This window comes from Vulpes lagopus, chromosome 2, assembly GCF_018345385.1.
Source record: "Vulpes lagopus strain Blue_001 chromosome 2, ASM1834538v1, whole genome shotgun sequence".
Classification (NCBI taxonomy): domain Eukaryota; kingdom Metazoa; phylum Chordata; class Mammalia; order Carnivora; family Canidae; genus Vulpes; species Vulpes lagopus.
The window spans coordinates 72,628,881-72,656,109 of NC_054825.1; the positions used below are offsets into that span (position 1 = coordinate 72,628,881).

Sequence of the window (27,229 nt, forward strand, 5' to 3'; positions counted from 1 at the left end):
TTCCAAACTGAATCTTCATACCCATTTTTTAAAAATGACTCTATTTATTTGACAGAAAGAGAAAGAGGGTGGGGGAGCAAGTGAGCACAAGAAGGGGGGCAGGCAGCAGAGAGAGAGGGAGAGGCAGACTCCCTATGGAGCAGGGAGCCTGATGTGGGGCTCGATCCCAGGACCCCAGGATCATGACCTGAACCAAAGGCAGACACTTAACCAACTGAGCCACCCAGGTGCCCCTGCATCTCCATACCCATCAAACAATAACTCCCCATACCTTCCTCCCTCAGCTCATGGCAACAATCATTCTACTTTCTGTCTGTACAAATCTGACTACTGCAAATATTTCATATAACTGGAATCATATAGTATTTATCCTTTTGTAACTGGCTTATTTCACCTCATATAATGTCTTCATGATTCATCCATTTTGTAGCATATGTCAGAATTTCCTTCCTTTTAAAAGTCAAATAATATTCCACTGTATGTATATACTACATTTTGTTTCTACATTCATCTGACTCTTGGATTGCTGGACTGCTTTTACCTTTTGGCTACTGTGAATGATGCTGCTAAGAACACAAGTATACAAATATTTGTTCAAATCTCTGCTTTTCCTTTTAGATATATATCCATAAATGAAATTGCTGGACCATATTGTAATTATATGTTGAATTTTTTGAGGAACTGCTCGCCGTTTGACATAACTATCTTTACACAGTCCAGAATGATGTGAAAACACTTTGAAAAATGCATTCTGGTGTCTGGGGTGGCTCAGTTGGTCAAGCGTCTGCCTTTGGTTCAGGTCATGGTCCCAAGGTCCTGGGATAGAGTCCTGCATTGGGCTCCCTGCTCAGTGAGGTATATGCTTCTCCCTCTACCCCTACCCCCTGCTCATGATCTCTCTCTCATACACACTCTCTCAAAAAAAAAATATTTAAAATAAAAAAAATTAAAATGCAGTCTTTATATATGTCAGATTTTTTAAATTCTTTTTTTTTTCTTGCAAACTATGTAAGGCAAAATATTTAGAATCAAATAACTCAGGTCAAAAATCAAACATTTTGGATGAGATGGATACTTCCTTACCTTGCTTCGATTAGCCAAACTACTTCAGAGTCAAGACTGGTCAGGTTCACAATCTTTGATGTAGAGCTAATAAATTTTCTCAGCTTTACAAGTTTCCTTTCTTGGTTTTACTAGTTTCATTCTTTCTCTCTAGTAGAATGAAAATGTTTTCTAGAAATTGTGTGCGTGTGCATGAAATACATGTTTCTTTTAAAAAATGAGCCCCTTGTTCATTTCTAGGTGGTTTCTTCATAATTATAAGCTTCTGTAAAGTCAGCCTCTATGTGCCGGGGTGTTTAAATCACATCTAAATTCTTAATGTAGGGACTATTATCCTGGGGTCTATGGATGGGCTTTAGAGTTTGTGAACTTCTTCAAACAGTGTGAAAATTCTGTTCTACGAAATGGTTCATTAGCTTTCATCAGATTCTTGCATCTATGATGCAAAACCACTATCTAAGCTATCTAATTAGAGGTCTCCCCAAAGCTGATTGGACAGATCACAAAACTGTAAGGCTATGTCTTAGTTGTCCTTCTCTACTTGAAAAAGGGGGAAATATTCTCTCTCATATTCATCAGCATGGGTCAGTTCCAAGAGGAAGGAGGCATGTCCTTGCTCTGGAAATATTTTTTTCACCATTCCTGGTGGCCATACCTACTGTCAGAGATCTTTCAAAGATGCACATGGCTTTGGATGAAGAGAAGATTTCTGGAATGCCCATTATCCATAATTCAGCTAAAATAATCTTTTAAAAACAGGCATCAGGCCACATATATCTCTGTTGATTATAGCCTTTCCATAGTTTTCCTTTGCCCTTAGGTTAAAGCCCAAAAACCGTAACAAGACATAGAAGAATGCCAGCTCTACAGCAATGGGGGACTTTGATTTATTCAAGATATATTACCAATTCCTTGAACAGTGCCTGGCATATAGGAAATATGCAACAATAGTTACTGGATAAGAGAATTATTATAAGGCTTTTCACAGAATTGCCCTGCTTATCTCTCTGGCCTTGTTATACAATACCTTTTCCTTTGCTTTTTTTTTCACCTGCTAAAAAGTATGTATGTTTTAAAAAATTTCTTCAGATGTGTTCCTTCCTACCTTAAGGTCTTTGAAAATGAAATTTCCTCTATCTGAAGTATTCTTTTCCCACTTTTTGACTAGCTATTGTATCCTCGTGCATCAATTTTAGTTGGAAAATCATTTCCTTCAGGAAGTCTATCCTGACCCTCATCTTAGTCAACTTCCTTGTTATATTCTCCTATAGCACTCTTTGCAACACTCCTCATGCTTGTACTTAATGTCAATCTTTCCCATTAGATTCTAAGATTCATGAGGATAGGTTGGGATTTGTTTTATTCACTGCCGATTCTCCTTGCCTAGCATAATTTTTTGAGCTGGAATAAAAGCAGGCACTCAGGAATTAACTGTTTTATGAATGAATGAACACATGAGTAGATGAATGAAAGAATTAACGAGATTGCAAGGTGAGCAAAAGAGATACATGGCCCAATTTATATGTAGTAGAGTATTATCAAGTACCCATCTGGGAAGAATAGAATTATTATATTCCATATCATGATAATGATGGTGAAATTAAGAAAAAAATTGGTCAGTCTAAATTACCTGAGAAGCATCAACTGATGTGTCCTCCTTATTTTCTTTGGTAGATCTGTTTTAATATAAATAAAGATGTTTCACTCATGGGAAGACTGACAGAATTTTGTTCAGTGATAAAGATTTTAATTTCTAACTTTTGAGATGCTGTAAATTATATCTTAACTTATTAAAAATGTCATTACCAAAATAACTATGAAATTGAACATTTGTGATGAACATTAATCTAATAGCTTGATTTATTAAAATGTAGATATATTTGAATTTCGTTTACCTTTGAAAACTTTACCAGTTTTTTTATTATACATGTAGTACATGTAATATATAATACATTATTTAAACAAGATATAAGCAAGCAAAGTAGAACAAGCTGCCCTCACCCAATGTTACCCTAGAATAGAACATAACACACTCTCTTCCAAAATGATTGTGACAACTTATTCTTTCATGTACAGTTGGATTTGAGTGCTCATTTCTCATTCTTAATACAGGGCCTTATACACTTAAAATTTTTATCAATCTAAAATTTTAGAAAAGACTTTCCTGCCTCATGACAATGCTCTGATGAAGTCTCAAAGTTTTTACTTTAGCTGCCCTATCAATCCATTGATTTATATGAATTTAATAAAATAGGATTTTAAAAACTGGAATGTGTTTTTTTCCCAGTTTTCTTCTTATACTTTATTCCTAGCTTCCTAACGTTGTAGCCGGAAAATATTCTTAATAATGATTTCAACCTTCTTAAATTTACTGAGACTTGTCTTGTGGCTTAATAGGTTAGATCTACAGATTTAATTTGGACTATGTTCTATGTGTACTTGAAAAGACTATATTCTGCTGTTTTTGGATGGAATGTCTGTTTATGTACATGTATGTGGGTATAAAAAGTTCATCTGGTCTAATGTGTCATTTCTTGTTGGATCTTTCCCTTTATCCTATATAATGGCCTTCTTTGTTTCTTGTTATAGTCTTTGTTTTAGAGTCTGTTTGGTCACTTAAGTTCAAGCATATTCTAAATGCACTACATTTTTACTCCTCTCACTCCATGTTTTATGTTTTGGATGTTGTATTTTACATCTTATTGTGTATCCCTTGATTTAATTATTGTAGATCTAGATAGTTTTACTACTTTTGTTTTTTTTTTTCCCCTTAAAGATCTTATGTATTTGAGAAAGAGAGTGAGAAGCAGGCTCCCTGCTGAGCAGGGAACCCAACATGGGGTTCATGACCTGAGCTGAAGGCAGATGTTTAAACCAACTGAGCCACCCAGATGCCCCATTACTTTTGTCCTTTTGCCCTGTACAAGCTGTGCAGGTGGTTGAACTGCTGCCTTTATTACGTTTACCTTTACCAGTGAGACTTTTTTCTTTTATAATTTTCTTATTTCTAGTTATGGACTTTTCTTTTCCATTTAAGGAAGCCCCTTTAACATTTCTCAGAAGGCTGGTTTCATATTGATGAACTCCTTTGGCTTTTGCTTATTTGGGAAACCCCTTATTTCTCCCTCAATTCTAAGGGATAACCTTGCCATATAAAGTATTCTTAGTTCTAAGTTTTTCTCTTATCAGCACTTTGAATATATAGCGTCATTCCTTTCTGCCCTATCAAGTTTAGGGGGTTCCCTTGCTGCTTATAAGATTCTTTCATATTTAACTATTGATTCTTCCACTGTAATGTGTCTTGAGGTGGGTCTCTTTGGGTTCATCTTACTTGGGCTCTGTACTTTGTGGACTTGGATATTTATTTCTTTCACCAGGTTAGAGAAGTTTTCTGCCATTCTTTGTTTCTTTTCTTTTTTTTAAAAAAAGATTTTATTTATTTATGAGAGAGAGAGAAAGAGAGAAAGAGAGAGAGAGAGAGAGAGAGAAAACGACTGGGGGAGGGGCAGAGGGCGAAGGAGAAAGAGACTCCCCAATGAGCACAGGGCCCCCATGGTGCTCGACCCCAGTACCCTGGGATCATGACCTGAGCTAAAGTCAGATGCTTAACCAACTGAGTCACCCAGGTGCCCACATTATTTCTTTAAATAGGTTTTCCGTCTCTCTCTTTCTCTTCTCCTTCTGGGACCCCCCTATAATGTGAATGTTAGCATGCTTGATGTCCCAGAGGTTCCTTAAGCTATCCTCATTTAAAAAAAATTTTTTTTCTTTTTGCTGCTCTGATTGGGTGATTTACAATACTCTCTCTTCTGATTGCTGATCTGTTCTTCTGCATCATCTAATCTGCTGTTGATTCCCTCTAGTGTATTTTTTACTTCAGTTATTGTATCCTTCAGCTGATGGGTTCTTTTTGTATTTTCTACTTCCTTGTCTAAGTTTTCACTGTGTTCATCCATTCTTTTCCTGAGTTTGGTGAGCATTTTTATGACCATTAAATTCTTTATCTGGTAGATTGCTTATCTCTGTTTCTTTAGTTCTTCTTCTGAAGTTTTGTCTTGTTCTTTCATTTGGAACATATTCTTCTGTCTCCTCATTTTGCCCAACTCTCTGTTTGTTTCCATATATTAGGTAGATCAATTATATCTCCTGATCTTGAAGGAATGGCTTTATGCAGAAGGTGTCCTGTGGGCCCAGTAGCACAGACCCCCTTCTCACCACAGTTAGGTGCCCCAAGAGTGTTCCGTGTGTGTGCTGTGTATACCTTCCTGTAGTGACTGGGTTGCAATTGGTGCAGGCTCACCAAGGTGTGTGGGGCTACCCTCCAGCATGACTGTCTGTGAGGTCTGGCTGTGACTGCTATGGTCATGCTGGTTAGTGGGACTAGCCCCTGGCCTATCTGACTGAGAGGCCTGGTTGTGACTAATGTGGATATGCTGGTGTGTGGAGTTGGTCCCTGCCATGGCTTGCTGTGAGGCCTGGATATGACACTGTGGTGCACTGATGAGTGGAGCATGTGTCCTGTGTGGCTTGCTGAGCGGTCCAGCTGTGCCTGTTGTAGGTGTTCTAGTGTGCAGGGCTGGCTCCTGAAGCTGGAGATGCTTAGGAGGGGTTCTGATACCAGCTGAGGCTGCCCACTTTAAGTGCTGAGGTTGAAAGTTGCTTAAGAGGAGCTCTGATGCTAGCCAAAGGTGGCCACCAGGAATGCCAGGGTACAGAGACACTTGGGAGAGTCTCCAGGGTGAGAAATGGCTTGGGTAGATCAAGTCTGCATGAGAACATTGGACTGGGCAAGTGGTGCTAACACAGGAGATAGAGAGTGCCAGAAATGACACCCAACAACACTGGGCCAACCAGGTAAAAGAAGAAAAATGGTACCCACCAGTGCATCTGTCCCTAGAGGGCATTCCAACAGATTCCTGCCATCCTAAAATTAGTCAATGGATCTCCTTCACATGTAACCCATGCAACTTTCAAGTGTTGCCTCTGGGGATGTGGGACCTGACCAAACTATGTCTGGGCTCCTCAGACCCATCTTGAGGTTTTTTTCCTTTATATCCTTAGTTGTGTATGATCTGTTCTGCTAGTCTTTAGTTTGTTCTCAGAGATAGTTTTCTTTTTTTTATAAGTAGGTTTTACGCCTAGTGTGGAGCCCAATGTGGGGCCTGAACTCATGACCTGAGCTGAAATCAAGAGCCAGACACTTAACTGACTGAGCCACCCAGGTGCACCTCAGAGGTAGTTTTCTATGTGTAACTGTAGATTTTGATGTGTGTGTGCGAGGAGGCAAGCTCAAAATCTTCCTACATCACCATTTTGATTTTGTCTCTCTTAAATTTTTTTTAATGTGTAATATTTTTTATCTGGAATTCATTTTTGCTAATGTTGTGAGGTTTGGATCTAACTTAAATTTTTTTTCTAGGTGGATAGCCTGATTTACCTAACACGAATGTAAATGCTGGAAATATAAACTAGTACACAACCTCTGTGGAAGGTAATTTGGCAGCATCAGTCAGAATTACAAATTCACAAACCATTTGGTTAGCAATTGTACTTCTATGACTCTAGTCTATGGATGTACTTGCATGTATGCAAAATGACACATAAACAAAGTTATCCATGAAGTAGCTGTAAAACAAGATTAGAAACAATTTTAAAGTCAACCAAGAGAGAATTTACTAAATGAATCATGGTGTAACCATACAATAGGAACTGCATAGCTGCTTTAAAGAAATTAGGAACTATCACATTGATAAAGGAAAAATAGCAAAGTACAGAATAATGTGTAATGGTGATATCATATGTGTCAAGAAAGGAAAATAACAAGGCATATATATATATCTTACTATATAAACATAAGTTATCTCTGGAAGGATACATAAAAAACTGGAAACAATGATTGCTTTCAAGGATGGAACTGGGTAGTTCAAGGACAAATGGTAAGGCAAGGGAGACTTTTCACTGTATCCCCTTGTGTAGCATGTGCTTATCCAAAAAATAGAAATATTAAGGCCCAATTTAGATATTATCTCTAAAACAAAAATATGGGAGTTTATTAAAAGAAAAAATATCTTAAATATAAATAACCCGGGTACTGGGTACACAGGTATTTGTTATGCTATTTGTTTGTTTTTTCAGTTAAAAAATAATTGAATATTCATGAAGTACTAACAAGTGGCAGAATTATAGGTATTTAAATTTTTCTTTTGAATATTTTCTATTTTTCCTATAATGAATTACAGAGATATTATCTCTGTAATAAGAAAATTTTTAGGTATAAAATATAAATAAGTTGACTTATTATATGGGAAAATCACTATGTGGGAATAATGAATGTTGAATGCTTTCTAGAGATTACATAAGACGTTTATTATTAGGATAAAAATAGACAGAACTACAGACTGGAGGACTTAAAAACAATATTGGTAAAAATGGAAGAAGAACCTCCTCCTATTACTACCTCCCAGTTCATCTCCACATAAACAGTTTTTTTTTTTTTAAAGATTTTATTTATTTACTCATGAGAGACACAGAGAGAGAGGCAGAGACATAGGGAGAGAGATAAGCAGGCTCCCTTTGGGGACTCCGATGTGGGACTCGATCCCGGGACTCCGGGATCACTCCCTGGGCCAAAGGCAAGATGCTCAACCACTGAGCCACCCAGGCGTCTCCACATAAACAGCTTTGACTAAAAAATTGTTTTCTGAAAATTCTTGGACAACTATTCAAGTGTAGGATAACTCAAGTTATTACAAGGGGATAAAGTGAAATTCTGAAGGCAAATCAATTCACGTTAACATTTATCAAGTCTCAACAGAGTGTTTTTTAAGAGTATAGAGAGTAGAGAATGCCATCAGTTAAAGACACAGGATGTGTTAAGAGTATTGAGTTGCAAATGTCTAGAAATTATTCTTGTCATCAAGCTTGCATTTACTTGCACAGGCGAAAAGATGAAAGACCTCATAACGATATTCCAGCAAATACGGCGAACCAATTTTCCATGGTGATATAACAACTATTTAGGCAATTAGTAATCACAATCTGGTTTTCTAAAGTCGTTTACATGTCAAGTAATGTGCAAAAATACCTTTGCTTGAGAGGAATCTGCAGGTGCTCAAAGTACAATTGGTTCAGGGAGTTTATGCTCATCACAATCTCTTCTTCAGACACCAAATCTATCTTGAATGGGTTTGCTGTGATACGACACTTCAGATCTCCTTTTCCATCTGCCAATACCAGACTACCTGCATCCCCTGAGCATGAAATCAGCCTAGAAAACAAAGTAAGAAGAGAAAAACAGGTGACGGCTCAATGTGATTCTCAATTCAAATTAGTGTGTAAATGGGGTGCCTGGATGGCTCAGTCAGTTTAAGTGTCTGGCTCTTGATTTCAGCTCAGATCATGATCTCAGGGTCGTGAGATTGAGTCAAATTAATCAGTCTACCCAGTTCTCAGTTTCCTCATCTGTAAAGTAGAACTAATAAAAGCAAGAACAAATAGAGCTCTCAGGGAGAATTAAATGAGATCATATATGCAAAGTACTTGGCAGAGCCTGGCACATAATAAGCACTCAATAAATGTTAGCTAGCATCATTATTATCCTGGTCTGGACAGTCTAGTAACACTTTGTTGCACTAAACACTTTGCTTTTTTCTCTCATCCCAACCGTACACTCAAAAACTAAGGAAATAACATAGGTTGGATTTTGATCCACTGAGTCCACAGTGAGATGGAATCTCTCCTGACTCTCATCAGTCCTTGATTTGACAGGTAGACTGTTAGAATATTCTGGATCCCCAGGAATTATGTAAGCTCAGAGGCAGCACTTACATTCCCTGAGAGGTCTAGATATTTCTTTCTCTGGTGCATAGTCACCCTGGTAAATGGTCACCTGCCTCTTTAGGGAAGGTGAGGGGGGATATTTTATGTTATTATATCCTTATGAAGTCCTTCTCCATGGATTCTAGGCATCCCCTTCAAGAAAGATGTCTGGGTTCTAGAAACTGTCTGGATTTTTGTGAGAGGTTGTATCTCACTGTTCATCAAACCTAAATGGAGTTCTTTTGATTGTTCTATCAAGTAGGACTTTAGTGCATCTATTCCAGTCCAGGGGACCTTGGATACATTGTTCACTGACTTGAGGGTTAAACCATTTTGGGTACCATACATGCACTGCTGTACATTATGGAAACATCTTCACCTTGTCTCTAACAACTAAATGCTGCTACTTTCATTCTGCCACCTGGAGTTTCATCATCTCCACTGAAATCAGGGAGCCCATTTTGATAGCATCATTTCCCACCATTATTTCTAGCTCACAAAAGACATTCATTGAGTATAGTGCTTTCCAAGTGTTCCCTCACCAATATATTTCTCAATGAAGGGAGTATCCTTTGGATCCTCTTGGAGAACAAAATTAGGGGCTAGATGAGCTGTTGCATATGATATATCCACGTCAATATCTTTACCTTTCTAAGTCTATGGATATCCTAAGTCTTTCTACTCTGTGCCAAGGAATTTCTGGTATCTCAACTTCATTCAGCAGAGCCCATAGATGAATATAGATTATAATTAACCAGACAAGCAATAATTAGACCCACTTGCAGCTGTCCAAGCTAGCATATCAAATCTAGATTCTCTGGTACATGTACCCATGTCAATAAATTTAATGTGGTCCTAAAATTATGTTCCTTCCTTCAGTCTAGGAATCTCTCAGAAATCATTTCCATCCATATTCCCAGGACTTTTGCCAGCAAAAAATCTTGTAATTCTTCAGGTATAAAGGTTTGACTGTAATTAGCTCTGTAGTCATGATGGTTTCCGATGGTGAGTTTAGCAGCAATGAAGGATGGTAGATTGAGGCACAAGAAGTCCTGGAATCCCCTTGCAAAATATATCTTAGGTGAGGTCAACAAAGGGTGTCCAAGTCAGGTAGGATCAGCTTTATTAGAGGAAAAGGAGCTGCTTCTGCTGGAATAGGAAGCTCGGTGGAATTCTGAGGTTTAGGTACTCAGTTATTCAAGTCTTCCCAAATGTTGCTTTTTAATTTTCCCTTTTCCCAGTCAGTGCCCTAAATTCTCAGAACTGATGAGGCTGTGAATTAAACTCATGGTCTAAGTCAGCAAATCATGGACTCAAACTCTGTACCTGATTTTCAGCTATAAGGATAGCTACAACAGATGTGAGAGACTTTTAGGACTGTCATAAAAACGTATTTGGTTTCTGAGAATGCCTGAACTAAGAATTCAAAACCTGATACTGTACTTTGCTTTCTTTAAGTTCTTCAGTGAAGTTAGTAATAGGCCACTTCAGAGTTTTGAGTTCTTTGATAATTGTGCTATTCTATGCCCCTATTTCTTGGTCTGCAGGGGCCATACTTTCAATATGTGCTTTATTTTAGTTGACCACAGGTAGTAATTTAAGTAACTCTGCCATGGAATGCTGTGGTTTACTGCTAGTTGTATTAGTTTGCTAGGTCTGCCACAACAAATACCACCCTGGGTAGCTTAAACTACAGAAATTTATTTTCTCAAAATTCTACAGGCTGGAAGTTCAAGATCAAAGTGTCAGTGGGTTTGGTTTCTTCCGAGACCTTTCTCCTTGGCTTTCAGATGGCCATCTTCTTGTTACATCCTCACACAGTCATCCCTCTGTCTGTGTTACTTGTGTCCTAATCTCCTCTTCTTATAGGACACAAGTCATATAATATTAGAGTCTACCCTAATGACCTCATTTTAACTCAGTTGCCTCTTCGAAGGCCCTACCTCTAAATATAGTCACATTCTGAGGTACAGGAGGTTAGGGCTTCTCCTGCGGATTTACCCCAAAGATACAGATGCAGTGAAAAGCCGAGACACCTGCACCCCAATATTCATAGCAGCAATGTTCACAATAGCCAAACTGTGGAAGGACCCTCAGTGTCCATCGAAAGATGAACAGATAAAGAAGATGTGGTCTATATATACAATGGAATATTATTCAGCCATTAGAAATGATGAATACCCACCATCTGCTTCTACATGGATGGAACTGGAAGGTATTATGCTGAGTGAAGTAAGTCAATCGGAGAAGGACAAACATTATATGGTTTCTTTCATTCATTTGGGGAATATAAAAAAATAGTGAAAGGGATTAAAGGGGAAAGGAGAGAAAATGAGTGGGAAAAATCAGAGAGGGTAACAAAACATGAGAAACTCCTAACTCTGGGAAGTGAACAAGGGGTAGTGGAAGTGGAGGTGGGTGGGGGGATGGGGTGACTGGGTGATGGGCACTGAGGGGGGCACTTGACAGAATGAGCACTAGGTGTTATACTATATGTTGGCAAATCTAACTCCAATAAAAAATATACAAAAAAGAAAAACAAAAAAGGAGGTTAGGGCTTCAACAAATGAGTTTAGGTGGGGGGGGGGCACAATTCAGTCCTTAACATTAATATCCCATCCTATAATGGTAACCAGGCCTTTGCTACCTTCAAATCCAGCCAAATCATCTAACCAATCTCATATTCCCATCCTGGAGGGTTTGTTGCTTATACTCACTTCTGATACTAAAAACTATCAACTAAGAGTCAACTGTAGATTAAAGAAAAAACTCTGGCTATTTAAGTAGAAAATAAGTAACTTAATATGGGGGAATTGGGAGCTTACAACATCATGGGAAGTGTTGAGGTAATAGTAATGACCCCTAGAACAACACTACATAACTGTATGGTCAATGGAACTTCTATTGCAGCTAGAATCAGGAAGCTGGAAAAGAAGACACCAAGGCAACTGCTGGGCTCCAAGATCATGCCACGTTAGCTCCAGAGATTAGGAAATTACTTCCCTAACTAGTGTGCCTCTAGAGACATTCTATATCTGCCAAATCCACACTAGCAAAATGGGAAGCTGAGTTCTTAAATCAAGATCCCTGTAAGTGCACCTGATTGGTAGAACCTGAATTATACCAGAAACTAGATGCCATGGAATATGGGAGATGGAAGAATGTGGTTTTCAGCTTTCTAGTTACTACAGTAGCCACAGGCCCTCTAGAAAGAGGTTGGAATAGAAGCAGAATATGCCATATTTATTACACAAAGTAGTTATCACCCTGACCCTAAAACACAGTAAAAATAACACAGAGAAAGAAGAAGTACAGATGAATTTTACTTAAGAACATAGATGTAAAAATGTTAAAGAATCTACCAGTAAACTGAATCCTCCAGGATAGTAAAAAATAATATATTGTGACCAAGTACACACCCTCCCCCCCAACACACACAAGCATAAACACAAATGTGCATGCAAACTGCAAAGCCTTGAAAACAGGCTCTTTTTACTTCTTGTTTCCTAAGTCCTTGGCATACTAGCAGCTCAATGAATAGAGACCTATTTTGAATTTATGGTGATTCTACTATAATCGAAATAGTTTCTCCTTATAATCTTTTGACTATTAAATTTTTATGAAAAATTATCTACATAAAACTATTATAATGATATAGTGAAAATAAAAGCATCTGGCATAATCTTATCTACCCTTAGTGAAATAATATAAAACAATAACAAGAATTAACAGGCAGAACCAAGTTGAAATATCACTGAAAGATATGCTGAGAACTAAAGAAGATGCTGTAAGTATATCAAAAATGTTTTTTAATCCCCAAAGATTTTTTTTTCACCTTGACACTGATTATTAATTTATCTCTGACTCTAAGTCAAATTACATGTTAGACTTCTGAGACTACCCTTAATTAAAAGTGAGTCAGCCTAACTGTATAAATTATGGTAAGCACGGGAGTTTGGCTAGTGTATTAGATCTCTGGAGTCCTGCTGCTAATCTGAGTAAATTAAATAGCTCTGCTTCTATTTATTCCCAATGTCTGGTTAATGAATCCTTTTCTTTGTGAGAAGGACAGCAGGAATCAAAAGCTCTGCCTCTCCCCATTTATAAGTGCCAATAAATCAGATGGTGGAGAAAGAGAAAACAAAATGGATAACATACAAAATGGATAAATATATCCCCAAATAACTGAAAACAAACTCTGCAAATGATGGTAGCTTTGACTAGAAAAAACAGGAGGCACACATAAAATCTGCTACTCAAAGTATAATGAAAGACCATATTGGGGGCATGTGCAAGGTCTCTTGTTCCCTGGCTTACCTTACAGTGCTGGGCTTGATTGTGAGGACATCAGGAACTTCATACCTGGATTTCAGGGGAGTTTCTTCATTTATTTTAAGCCTGAAAATATTTCCCTCTATACCATAAACTTCGGCCAGTAGAGGAACCTGGGAACAGACAAGAGATTAATTTCAAGAGGTTATTACCCAGTGACGGTCAGTTCTACAGTCAAATTGCAATAATTAGAAACTATGTTTGAATTATTATAGGCCACATAAACTGGAGGACAATGGGAATCACGAAGGAAAAAGCTCCCCCATCGGGGATCCCTGGGTGGCTCAGTGGTTTAGTGCCTGCCTTCAGCCCAGGGAGTCCTGGAGTCCCAGGATCAAGTGCCACGTTGGGCTCCCTGTATGGAGCCTGCTTCTCCCTCTGCCTGTGTCTCATGAATAAATAAAATCTTAAAAAAAAAGAAAAAGCTCCCCAATCTTTGTATATACTTACTTGTCTATACCTGTGGTAGAGCAAGAAATACCTTCTATGTTCTATGGCTAGGCAAACATATAATTGTCTATACCAGGACCTTTAAGGATGAAAGAGGTTTCTATTAATAATTGTACTGAAGGATGGGCAAAAACTGAAACTGTTTTTGGAAAGCTGGGACCTATGGCCCCTTGTATATACGACAAGATGCAATGTTTCATTGCATCTGTATCTTTGGGGTAAATCCCCAACAGTGCAATTGCTGGGTCGTAGGGCAGGTCTATTTTTAACTCTTTGAAGAACCTCCACACAGTTTTCCAGAATGGCTGCACCAGTTCACATTCCCACCAACAGTGCAAGAGGGTTCCCTTTTCTCCGCATCCTCTCCAACATTTGTGGTTTCCTGCCTTGTCAATTTTCCCCATTCTCACTGGTGTGAGGTGGGATCTCATTGTGGTTTTGATTTGTATTTCCCTGATGGCAAGTGATGCAGAGCATTTTTTCATGTGCATGTTGGCCATATCTGTGTCTTCCTCTGTGAGATTTCTGTTATGTCTTTTGCCCATTTCATGATTGGATTGTTTGTTTCTTTGGTGTTGAGTTTAATAAGTTCTTTATTAAAAAAAAATAAGTTCTTTATAGATCTTGGAAACTAGCCCTTTATCTGATACGTCATTTGCAAATATCTTTTCCCATTCTGTAGGTGGTCTTTTAGTTTTGTTGGCTGTATCCTTTGCTGCAAAAGCTTCTTTTTTTAAAAAAAAAAATGTGCAAAAGCTTCTGATCTTGATGAAGTCCCAATATTTCATTTTTGCTTTTGTTTCTTTTGCCTTTGTGGATGTATCTTGCAAGAAGTTACTGTGGCCGAGTTCAAAAAGGGTGTTGCCTGTGTTCTCCTCTAGGATTTTGATGGAATCTTGTCTCACATTTAGATCTTTCATCCATTTTGAGTTTATCTTTGTGTATGGGGAAAGAGAGTGGTCTAGTTTCATTCTTCTACAAGTGGATGTCCAATTTTCCCAGCACCATTTATTGAAGAGACTGTCTTTCTTCCAATGGATAGTATCTTAATAAAGCTAGAAAAAGGGACACCTGGGTGGCTCAGTGGTTGAGCATCTGCCTTCAGCTCAGGGTGTGATCCCGCGGTCCTGGGATCGAGTTCTACATCGGGCTCCCTCCATGGAGCCTGCTTCTCCCTCTGCCTATGTCTCTGCTTCTCTCTGTTGTGTCTCTCATGAATAAATAAATAAAATCTTTTTTAAAAAAAGCTAGAAAAATAATTACACTATGCTCACTACTATTCTACTATAACCCTACCTTAAGAATTATCTGTAAAAGCAGTCACAGCCACTGTACTTTTTACCTGGTCACTCTTAAGTGTCATGTCACTGCTTAAGTGCCCTGACTACTTTCATATATTTCCAAAAGGCAAAGTTCCAGTGAAATCATTATTTTACGTGCTGTGATAGTCTCCCTGCTTCCTATCTTACTTACACCACATTGTATCCATTCTACACTATGTTACACAGCCTGCTCAGTTTACCCTTTCATTTAACAGATTTTTTTTAAAGATTTTATTTATTTATTCATAGAGACACAGAGAGAGAGACAAAGGCAGAGACACAGGCAGAGGGAGAAGCAGGCATCATACAGAGAGCCTGACATGGGATCCAGGGTCTCCAGGATCACGCCCTGGGCTGCAGGTGGCGCTAAACAGCTGCGCCACCGAGGCTGCCCATTTTACAGATGTTAAATGGGATGCCTGCGTGGCTCAGCAGTTGAGCATCTGTCTTTGGCTCAGGGCATGATCCAGGGTCCCATGATGGAGTCCGGCATCAGGCTTCCTGCAGGGAGCCTGTTTTTCCCTCTGCCTATGTCTTGCCTCTCTCTCTATGTCTCTCGTGAATGAATAAATAAAATCTTAAAAAAAAAAAAAAAAGATGTTACATAACAATTACATGTACCTAATTGTAACCAGAATTCAGCATCACATGAAGGATTTAATGAAGAATCTAGCAACAACCACTACTATATGGCACAGCATGTTGAAAACTGTCAAAATATTTCTCTAAGCATTTTTTGAGAAAGACTAGCTCTGTGTTGGAATTGCTTGCTATCACTCAGAATTCTAAATAACGTGATTTGGGCACCTCGCCTAACATTGGCAGGTGATACTTCATGCTTTTAGGTCCTTTATTTGGTAGGGAGAGTTGGTAATGTGAATGATAAAGTAAATGATATTTTTTTAAGATAAGAATGGAGGTTTGGAAGCATGGGCACATTTGACCCCTTTTTAAAACTGCTCATTAGAGTAGATCAAAGGGAAACAATAGATTAGAAAAGCAAATTCTCGGGTGTATCCCCAGTACCATACCTTAAAAATCAGTAGAGTATACAATGGAATATTACTCAGCCATTAGAAACGACAAATACCCACCATTTGCTTCAACATGGATGGAACTGGAGGGTATTATGCTGAGTGAAGTAAGTCAATCGGAGAAGGACAAACGTTATATGTTCTCATTCATTTGGGGAATATAAATAATAGTGAAAGGGAATATAAAAGAAGGGAGAAGAAATGTTGGGAAATATCAGGAAGAGAGACGGAACATAAAGACTCCTAACTCGGGGAAACGAACTAGGGGTGGTGGAAGGGGAGGAGGGCGGGGGGGTGGGGGTGAATGGGTGATGGGCACGGAGGGGGGCACTTGACGGGATTAGCACTGGGTGTTATTCTGTATGTTGGCAAATTGAACACCAATAAAAAATAAATTTGTTATAAAAAAAGATATAATTAACGTGTAACATTGTACAAATTTAAAATGTACAAATTTCAGGTTGATTTGATACTTATATATTGCAAAAATGATCACCACTATAGCATTAGCCAACAACTGCATTATATCACTTAATTATCATTTCTTTTTTTGTGATAAGAGCATTTAAGACGTACCCTTTTAGTAACTTTAAGTATTATTAGTTAAAATCACTATGCTGTACAGGAGAATCCCCAGAACTTACTCATTTTATGTACAGCTGGAAGTTTATACTGTTTGGCCAGCATCAACCATCCCCCACCCCAATCATACTGTAATCATCCCTTACATGTTTAATGTTCTTTTGTAAATTTAATTACTTCAGGTCATTCAGAATTCTAAGATTTAAAAACGTGCTCAAATACAAATAAAGCTGAAATCCTGTTAGATTATGTATTGTCTCCTAAGTGAGACCTATATTTCCATTGCTCTCTCAAATTCAACTAACATTTATTTGGCATCTAATATTATGACGTGCTGTGAAAAAGATTACTAAATGCTTAGAGGGAAATCTCAATTTAGAGACGAAACATAAAGTGTTCTGTAAGTGCTGTGGGAGAACAAGAGAAGGGACTATTAACAATGACCATAAGGAGAGGGGCTCTGGGCTGTCTCTAGACATTCAAGGGCTAGCAGGACTCTTGGCAGACAAAATGAGCAAGAACATCCTAAGCAGAGAACACACAGCCTGCCTACATATGATGAACAAATTGCACCTAGTTTCTACACTCAGGGATCCTCCCAGTTTTAGTAAAATGACTCTCTTCAAAAAAAATTTTTTTTTAACTAAAACTGGTATGTTCTGTTCTTAAGGTTGCAGCTCAGGAAACAATCCTAATTATACGAGGAGGCAGTTAATAACCTTGCTTTTACTTTTACCATAATGACCTTTTACAACCAAACACACAAATCAGAATCAAAGCTCCATTATATTTTCATTTTAACTCAATTAAACAAGTGATTTTTTCCCCAACAGGTAATCTTTTTTAAGGTCAATATACAGATTCATTCATATCTCCTACCATTATCAACACAACTTTCATGTTCCAAGCATATAATCTCCTTAGACATTAGTATGCTTTGCTGCTACAATCTGGCTCATGCTGTTTTTAATTGACTTAAAAATTTTTTAACAGCAACAGATTTTCAGAAGTCCAAAAATAAAGCTACTTGGGTTAAAGATGGTGGGGAGTGGCTCGGATCCCCTATATCTAAGTCTCTCCCTGAACTGAGCGCTGAGACAGGTCCATGGAGACCTGGGCTCTGTGGCTGACAGTTTAAAAACCACTTCTCTGGATTTCTCAATTGCCGGTTATTGCCTAATTCTTCCACTAAAACCTTGCTTATGTCAAAACACCTGGACGTGAACGTTATATTCTTCTAACACATTAAGAATTTCTGTATGTTCCTGTTCTTCTCCTGTTTGGACATTTATGAAAAAGTAATAGACAAGTAAATGATTGAATCTCTTTCTCCTATTAGTGATGATTGGAAATGACAATGAAAAGATATGTTAACTTACAGAAATGAGATGTATAAACTAGGAGTTAGTGTGAATACTTACTTAGATCATAGTGGCAGTTACATTCAAATTGCAGCAAGATGGATTTATGTAAAACAAGTAACATTTCATTGAGCATCACCCCCTCTATAACTGAGCATTTTAAATAATGACACAGTACGGATTTTGCTCTCTTAAAAATATTTAAATATTTAAAATAGGTAAATGTCCACCTACACAGAGAAAATGAGATAAATCTTAGAGGTTCTTTTTAGTACAAGTCTCCACTCGGTTTTTCATAAAACTTTATTTAAAGGCTCGCTTCTCATGGTCTGGGAAAGGGTACTAATTCTCTTTTCCTATCTTATTTCTTTCATACTTATTAAAAACAAAACCTGGTAGTCTGTCATCATAAATCTGGTCTCCTTATTGTTATTTGTTTTGTTATTGTTTTTGGCCACATGAGCAAAAATATCAGGTTGTAAAAATCATGGTGGTAGAAACAGCCTGTCTTTTTCTTCAAATAGTGGACTGATCACAATTATATTAAAACAAGATTTGTGGGATCCCTGGGTGGCGCAGCGGTTTGGCGCCTGCCTTTGGCCCAGGGCGCGATCCTGGAGACCCGGGATCGAATCCCACATCAGGCTCCCGGTGCATGGAGCCTGCTTCTCCCTCCGCCTGTGTCTCTGCCTCTCTCTCTCTCTCTCTCTGTGACTATCATAAATAAATAAAAAATTAAAAAAAAAATTAAAAAAAAAACCAAGATTTGTTATTTACCAGGAACTGGGAATCACAACTAGTAGAGACTGTGACTGAGTTAAGAGTCACCCTAGAACACATATTTAAATGGAATGGAATGGAAATTATGACTCTTGATTATAATATATATAATATTATAATATATATAATATATATATTATAATATATATAATATATTATAATAGAAATTATAACTTTTTGATGGATGCAGACCTTGCCTTTCCTCTGGCACCAGGTGTCTTCACTATACTCTAAAGAACAGTTCATCTAGAAGGCCTACAAGTGTGAGCAAATTGCAGATCAAGACCTCCCAGGATTCAGAGGACTAAGAGCTCATCAAATTGCCATAAGGAACTAAATGCCCCTTCCACTGTTGTAGCCAGTTTATTATTGCAAGCACTGATTCTCTACAGAGAACATTTGCAAGTTCACGCTGAGCATTAGCCTATTGGTTTCCCAAGGACACTTAGTCTGTTCAGGTATGCTTCTGATTGTTTGGCTAGTTCCCAAATTAGCTGCCTGTTCATGGCCACCCCTGCATAAATGGTACTGGCTAACAAGTGGTAGTTCTTCCTCATCTGCTGAGGAGGTGGCTGGTTGGGCAAAATCCCATTTTCATCAGACTCAGATGCAAAGAGAAGGGGGGTAACTTCATGGAGGTGCTCAGAGATATCCCTACATCCTTGGAGATGCTGCTAGAAGTGCAGTCTCTCGTGAAAACTTGCAAACAGGCTGCAAAGGAAAGTAAATATGTTGCTAAGAGGTCATCCATGTCATGAAAAAGCATCTAAATTGCCAATCTAAAGTAGGTCAAATAGTGAAAGGGAATATAAGGGAAGGGAGAAGAAATGTGTGGGAAATATCAGAAAGGGAGACAGAACATAAAGACTCCTAACTCTGGGAAACGAACTAGGAGTGGTGGAAGGGGAGGAGGGCGGGGGGGGTGGGGGTGAATGGGTGACGGGCACTGAGGGGGGCACTTGACGGGATTAGCACTGGGTGTTATTCTGTATGTTGGCAAATTGAACACCAATAAAAAATAAATTTATTAAAAAAAATAAAAATAAAGTAGGTCAAAGACATAGGTCTGTTCTAGAGAGACTTGCTTGCACTGTTTTTTAGCTAAACTCAGAGGACACAATAAATTTCTCTGCTCTGAAATCACAAGACTAGATATCTGTTTCTCAATCCAGGTCAAATTTTCATTGAAGGTAAAAAATTGATAGTAGAAAAAAACAGCTCTAAAAAGCAGTCAACATTTTACTGTTAGCTTTCTTTTTAGATTTTCTTTTGGAACTCTCTTTAATATCTAACTTGATTATTTTTTTCATCAGGAATAGGCAAGATACTATCTTGGGACCGTATGAGAAGAAAATTTATGCATTTTAACCTACAACTGGCTTTTCTTCAAAGCCTAGATGTCCTGAGCTGGAGACAACACACAGGGCAACATTTCAGCTTGTTCTGTAACATTACTATGTCCCAGGAACATTATGTTAGCTACAGACTGAACTGTGTCTCTCTCCATCTCCAAATTCATATTTTGAAGCACTAACCCTCAATATGATGGTATTGAAGATAGGGACTTTGGGAAGTGATTAGGTTTAGATATGGTCATGAGGGTGGGGTTATGATGTTTTTAGTACCATTGTAAGAAAAAAATCAGAGAATTAGTTCTCCCTCCAATATATGAATATATAGTAAGATGGTAGTCTATAGGCCAGGAAGAGGGTCTCCAAAGACACCTTGATTTTGGATTTCCCAGGCTCTAGAACTATGGCAAATAAATATCTGTTGTTTAAGATATCCAGTATATGGTATTTGTCACGGGAGCCCAAGCTAAGACAGTGTTGAATGAAGCTTGTTTCTGTTTCTTGTTGCTTATGTTGGGAAGAAGGATTTTAAAAATTAACAGATCTTGACAACAGAGTTACTGCTCTAAGAGTTTTAATGATGTGGGGGCAGGCACTAAGAATGCTAGGTTTGTCAGAATCTGCTGGATCAGTGAAATCTGAGAACTGCAGCTGTGAGATGAATATGATCCTCTTAGACTTTGGGATCTATCTCTCTGAACCTGAAGTAAAAAGCTATCATTCTGAGTAAGTAGATATGTGCAGCTTGTTTTAAACCCCCAGACCACATCTCTACTGTACCCTAAGTGAAATCTCCCATGAAACACCCATTTCGTTCCAGAAACAACCTTTAAATGGAGACTGCTTGACTATACAATGAGCTGGATCCAAGGTTCAGACAATTTTAGAGATTACTGTCTGGATCTTCATTGTCCCTCTCGGACTGACAAAGGACATGAAATCCTAAATCCCTCTTAATCATCTCAACTTCAAGTGACAAAGAAAACATTAAATTGGAATTCAGCCCAGAAATTCAGGGTAACCCCTGATACTATACATTTGCCTGAGAGCAGAGCCTGCAGATTCTCTATGCAGCCCAATATTTCTAATACCCTAACATGAAGTCTGTTCCATGGGGCCCTCAAAGTTCTCTGTCCTGGGGGCCATGTTGTTGACATCCTGGATAACCTGCCCTTGCTTGTTGAGCTTCTCAGCAACCTTCTGAGCCATGTGCTGTCTTGTGCTGAGATCCTGTGGGTCCTCCTGGACTGTAGCTTCTTTTCTTTGGAAAGCATCTAGATCTAGTGGGCTCTAGTTCTGGCATCCGACCTGAACAGCATGTCTCTCATGTTTTCAAGCTCCAAAGAGGATGTGCTTAGAGAACTGATCTACAGTTTTGTAAAAGGTAGTGTGTGGGGATCCACACTAACTGCACTGGTATCAAGATGAATAGACATTTGCATTCTGACCCACAGAGTGCTTTTGCCTCATTTACTTTACTTCACCATGAGTCTTCATGACAATATACTGAAGCTCCTCAAGGATGGAAAGTGATTCTTGCCCCGACTATGGGATAGCTACAACTCTCTGGGTTTAGACACATTGGAGACAGGAAGGAAAATGAGCAAATACACATACACATACACACGGAAGAAAAAATAGAAAAAACAATAAAGAAAGGAAGGTGCCTGACATTCTGGTGGCAGGCTTAATGACCATGACTCCAGGAAGGTTTCTAGTGGACTCCTTGCATTTCCTGGAGCCAATTGTTTCTGCTGACCCTGAATATAGAGGATTGGCTGGGTGTCAAGCCATGTGCGAATGGCAGGTGGATTTCCAGGAAGGAAATTAGTGATACTCCATGTTTTCCCATGAATAGCTCTCAACCTATCAAAAAAAAAAAAAATGATTAGTATCCTCCTGGATCCAGTTGTAGAGGACCTATGACTTTGTGTGTGGGGGTACCATGAGCTGAGAACTCAAAGGTATCAAAAATGCCAAGCAAGGGAGCAAATTCCTTCAGGGAAAAATAAGTGGTACAAAAGCAAGACCAGGTTTCACAGAAAGGTTAACTATCCCATCTGTGTAGTTAAGAGGCATGAACTAAGTATACCGCTACCATAATATACCCATAAGTAACCTGAAGTTGGGGACAGGTGATAGGAATAGAGAACATAGAACTGTTGATATGATTTTAGCCCTTACTTTGAATTCAGGCCAGAAAAGTGTGTTAGAAAATTCCACATCTATGAAACAGCTAAATTTTCTAAAACTTTGTAAGGAAGGCAGACTTCCTCAGTGTGCAGTTGATCCTCCAGTCTGGGCATAAAGTTAGAATTCTTTGCTAAATTAAAGGTCTTACAAATGTTATAGAGAACCCCCTGATGTGGAGCAGTTTTTATTGTCTTCTCTAAAGAGGTTCCTCAGTGCAGCGCCACAGGGTGAGAGTTATGGTCACCAAAGGGAGATCTCTCATAGCTTTGCAGTGAGAGGGGATTTCTTCTCAGTCACCTGTTAGGAAACCTAGACTGCATGGCTGTAAGTATGTCTTTTAGTTACATGAACTACCAATTAAGCCAGATTGGTTTGAGAAGGCTTAGAAGCATCCGAAGCATCTAAGAAGACAGGAAGGATCTAGAAGTGAGGGTCAGGCTAGGAGCATCAGTACTTGTGCACAGTCAACTTCTTGGCTCAACCCATACAGCACTTCCTCCTCTGCGACTGGCCCATCTAAAGTAGCATGGGGACTTGACAAGTGAGAAAAAGTACTTAACATACTGTTCTAATCCCTATAGTATGTAATAACTAGAGTGATCTGATAGTGAAGCAGCTCAGGAGACAGAACATTTATAACTTAGGTTTTCAACTATACAGTCCCTTGCTTCCTTGGCCCACCCACATTTTGAAATTTGACATCACTGAATCTGTACCTTGCTCAGGCTGCATGCTCAACTGTACACTGTGTAATAGTAACAAAACATGGGTGCTTGATAGATGCAGGTGAAAACTCTACTAGCTGCATAACTTTCAACAAGTGACTTTCTAGTTGCTTTTCTGTATTATGAGAACTAGTTAAAAGGAAATAACATTTGTAAAACATCTAGGAAAGTGATACACAGGCAATTTGTAGTCAGTATTCACATTACTTTTAAAATATGTAGATATGGGGACACCTGAGTGGCTCAGCGGTTAAAGCGTCTGCCTTTGGCTCAGGGCGTGATCCCAGGGTCCTGGGATCGAGTCCCGCATCAGGCTCCCTGCATGGCGCCTGCTTCTCCCTCTGCCCCTCTGCCTATCTCTCTGTGACTCTCCTCAATAAATAAATAAAATCTTTTAAAAAAATATGTAGATATGAAAAAGATGACATTACTTCTCTAACAAAGTTTATTTTTGAAGCATAGTTTTAACTAGCCTTTGTGGAAATTTACTTCACTCAAGCCCAATTTAATATAAAAAAATAATTCTCTGTAGAAAATACTTCTGTCTCACCTTGGTTGTTTCATTGATGATGTGGAACTTGGTGCTGTCTTTGCCAGTTGTGACTGAGTCTAGTAATGCCTGATAGGTGGATCTCCTGGAGAGCTGATGTTTCTGACGCCTGCAAATATAGAGAATACAAATACAGAGTATACAAATAATTGAGAATTTGTGACTGTCAGTATCTAACAGACTATATTATCATGTGGAAGTCATTAAAATTCACTATGATTGTAAATGAACTCAGCCCAGATAGTATTAGTACTCCAATAAAGTACTAACAGCAGTACCTTATTATTAGAGTGCTAATAAAATTAGTACTAGTAAGAATAATACTAATAAAATTATTCAACATAGCACTGCTTAAGGATGCCATTTGTCCTCTTTATTGAGAAGGTGGGGCAGGTTTCATGGATGGTATTTATTAGCTTGTTAATTTTCCTTTCTCTTTCCATGAAATGTACACTTTAATAGAAACTTAATAAATTCTAATAGAAATCCAATACAATCCAGTGATTTAACAAAATGATCAAGCGTTCCCTATTGAATTCTCTCTAAGGTACATATTCAGAACTTAAGTGATCTTGGGGATCCCTGCGTGGCTCAGTGGTTTGGTGCCTGCCTTTGGCCCAGGGCGCGATCCTGGAGTCCCGGGATCGAGATCACACAAAGACAGACACTCAACAAAAAGATTTTAAAGAAATATTTTTTGAGGCTCTGGAGAAACAGGTAATCTTATAGCGTGGTGATGGGAGTACAAAATGGTACAATCCCTACGGAGGGGTATCTGGTAATACGTAAAACTTTAAATGTACTTATTCTTTGATGCAGCAATACCATTTCTGGAAATGCATCCTATGAATACACCTGCATGTGTAAGAAATAATACATATATATATATATATATATATATATCAGACATGATACTACAGCTACAAGATTAAAACCTTGAGAATCTAGCAATAGGAAGGAGAATGAATATATTATAGTACATCCTCCCAATGGAATACTACACAGCTCTAAAAAGAGAGTACAATCTCTATATACTCATGCAGAGCTCTTCAGAATAAACTATGAAGCAGGAAAAAAGTATACAACCATGTATATAGTACTACTTGGTATTAACAAAGGCAGTGATGTAAGAATATCTGCATTACAAAAAGAAATACTGAGAGAACAAATAAGAAATTAATAAATCTGGTTACTTAGAGGGACAAGATGTGGAACAGGGTGGTAAAGGATAGGCATGGGAGTAACACTTTCCAAAGTATATCTTTTGACATTATTTGACTTTTGAAACATGTAAAGGTATTACCTATTCAAAGATATAAACACTTTTAAAATAAAATATATATTTATTGAGAAATTTAAATAAGACAATAGTAAGTGTATAAAGGTAAATGTCTCCTGTCTGATAAATTTCTTAATGATTACATTTCCTAGTTGACCCTTTCCTTAGAAAGCCTGTAAATATTGCAATATTGAAATGTTTTGATCCAGGTAGTACATTTCCTCTCCTTACCTGTAGAAAGCAATCTTGCTGCAGTCTTTGAAAATGTTTTTATCCACAGCTTCATCTTCAACACTAAATAAAAGACATTTTAAGACACTTATTTTCTACAAGGTTTGTGAGTCCATTTTTTGTTCCTTCTCTGAATGCAGGTCAAAAACTTCTGCAATGCAAAATTGTGTCATGGCCATAACATGACACAATAGCATGTGTGGTGCAGAAAAACATCCTTTTGTAAATCATCAAGGTATACAACAAAACATCAAATTCTAGGATTACTCGGAAAGCACTGGAAAAAGAGTATTGTTACTCATAAGGAAGGGTTCTTTTAAAATAATTGAAGGGATGCCTGGGTGGCTCAGCGGTTGAGTATCTGCCTTCTGCCCAGGGTGTGATCCTGGAGTCCTGATCGAGTCCCACATTGGGCTCCCTGCATGGAGCCTGCTTCTCCCTCTGCCTCTGCCTCTCTCTCTGTCGCTCATGAATAAATAAATAAAATCTTTTAAAAAATAATTAAAAATAAAATAATGACTGAAGGCTACAACTACAACAGTAAAATCAGAAGAAGCAGAAACACACAAAAAACTCAAACCAAACAAAAACAATCCACTTATTTATTCAATAAAATATTTTCAGACTATCCTTACTGAGTACAGGGATCTGAGGAAGATATGAAGGACTGTGTCTGAGCTTCCTACAAGAGCCTAACCAACAAGCACAAATCAACCTGACAAATGCTCTGTGCTCTGCTTGCACAGAGGTATGTGCAAGGGTGCTAGAATAATAGAAACAGATGTAGAAGCAAAATCTTTTGCTTTTTAAGATGCTGCTGAAAATTTGGAACCAATGTTTTTTAAAACCAAATTCCCAGAACATTTGTTTCTGGAATAGAACGTGAATATGATGCATGTATATTGCTAAAAATATGTATTTAAATTAGCCTCAAGTGGCACCTGGCTGGATTAGTTGGTTCGTGGAGCATCTTGATCTTGGGGTTCTGAGTTGGAGCTCCATTTTGGGTATAGAGATTACTTAAAAATAAAATCTTTAAAAAAAACACATTAGCCTCCATATGATTAGAACAACTATAGGCTGTAAGGAGGAGGGAAGGAAACACACTGGTCTTCAGGCAGCCGTGTTGCTGAATACAGCTGTAGTCAGCAAGTCTATGATTATGTAGGGAACTATGAACACACATTTCAAGATATTAGGAAAACAAGCCCACACAGATACACTTGGCTGTACTTAAAAATTATTTTCTTGGAAGTCATCAAATTCTTCCCTGATGCAGTCTTTGTCACTGTTTCTTTTAATCAAGTGTGCAACAATTAAAGAATTTTGCAGTCTTTGCTTCCCAGCTTTGAAGAATGAGCTCTGTAATAACATAGGAAGATGGGGCTATAGCTGAACATGGAAGGCTACATGCTTGAAATTCACGTGTTATAGTTCTTTTTTTCTTTTTTTTTTTTTATTTATTATTTATTATAGTCACAGAGAGAGAGAGAGAGAGGCAGAGACACAGGCAGAGGGAGAAGCAGGCTCCATGCACCGGGAGCCCGACGTGGGATTCGATCCGGGGTCTCCGGGATCGCGCCCTGGGCCAAAGGCAGGCGCCAAACCGCTGCGCCACCCAGGGATCCCACGTGTTATAGTTCTGATCACAACTCTTCCACCGTTGTGTAAGTAAGGATTTTATGAGGGGGCTATTGATAATCGACTAATTCCCTGGGGAACTGAGAAAAAAATTTTAAAGTACACGAGTATCAAACATGCAAATAAGAGGTCATACAATCAGTGAAACCTTCAAAACCAGAATGCTGCTTTCAGGTTTTGAAAGCAACTATCTATCCCCTGCTGTCTGGATTCAGTCCTTGCAGAGGATCACTGGGCCTTTACCTGATTTCCTCTTTCTCAGCAGCTTCCATGGCTTCCTAGTCAATCTGACTGGCTTTCAGCTCTCAGGCCAAGGCCAAGGGCCGTCTTGCTCAATTACAACCAGCACTTCACCACTGTCAGGTCCCTTAAGGAGTAACAAATCTATACTTATTCCCGGGTTTTCCAGGCCCAAATTAGCGTTTCTTGGGGGATTTATTTGGCCAAATTTTCTTGACTACTAGTGCCCGACAAAGAACTGCTTTCAAGAGGAACCGAAAGCTGTCTTGGCGCGGTG

The 27,229-nt window shown here is 38.5% G+C and overlaps 1 protein-coding gene across 7 annotated transcripts in view; it reads right to left on the bottom strand.

Annotated features, from left to right (window-relative positions):
• GANC (glucosidase alpha, neutral C) overlaps positions 1-27,229 on the bottom strand; it is a 74,781-nt gene that overhangs the window by 46,842 nt on the left and 710 nt on the right. For all 7 annotated transcript variants that reach the window (XR_005986362.1, XM_041746534.1, XM_041746532.1 and 4 more), the window contains exons 2-7: positions 26,956-27,079; positions 25,072-25,134; positions 23,562-23,670; positions 13,198-13,325; positions 8,147-8,329; positions 2,693-2,738 (exon numbers count right to left, since the gene is read on the bottom strand). Coding sequence is in view for 6 of the 7 variants with exons in the window: in XM_041746534.1 (XP_041602468.1) it covers positions 2,693-2,738; positions 8,147-8,329; positions 13,198-13,325; positions 23,562-23,670; positions 25,072-25,134; positions 26,956-26,984 (558 nt within the window). In the remaining variant the exon portion in view is untranslated. The remainder of the gene's footprint in view (positions 1-2,692; positions 2,739-8,146; positions 8,330-13,197; positions 13,326-23,561; positions 23,671-25,071; positions 25,135-26,955; positions 27,080-27,229) is intronic.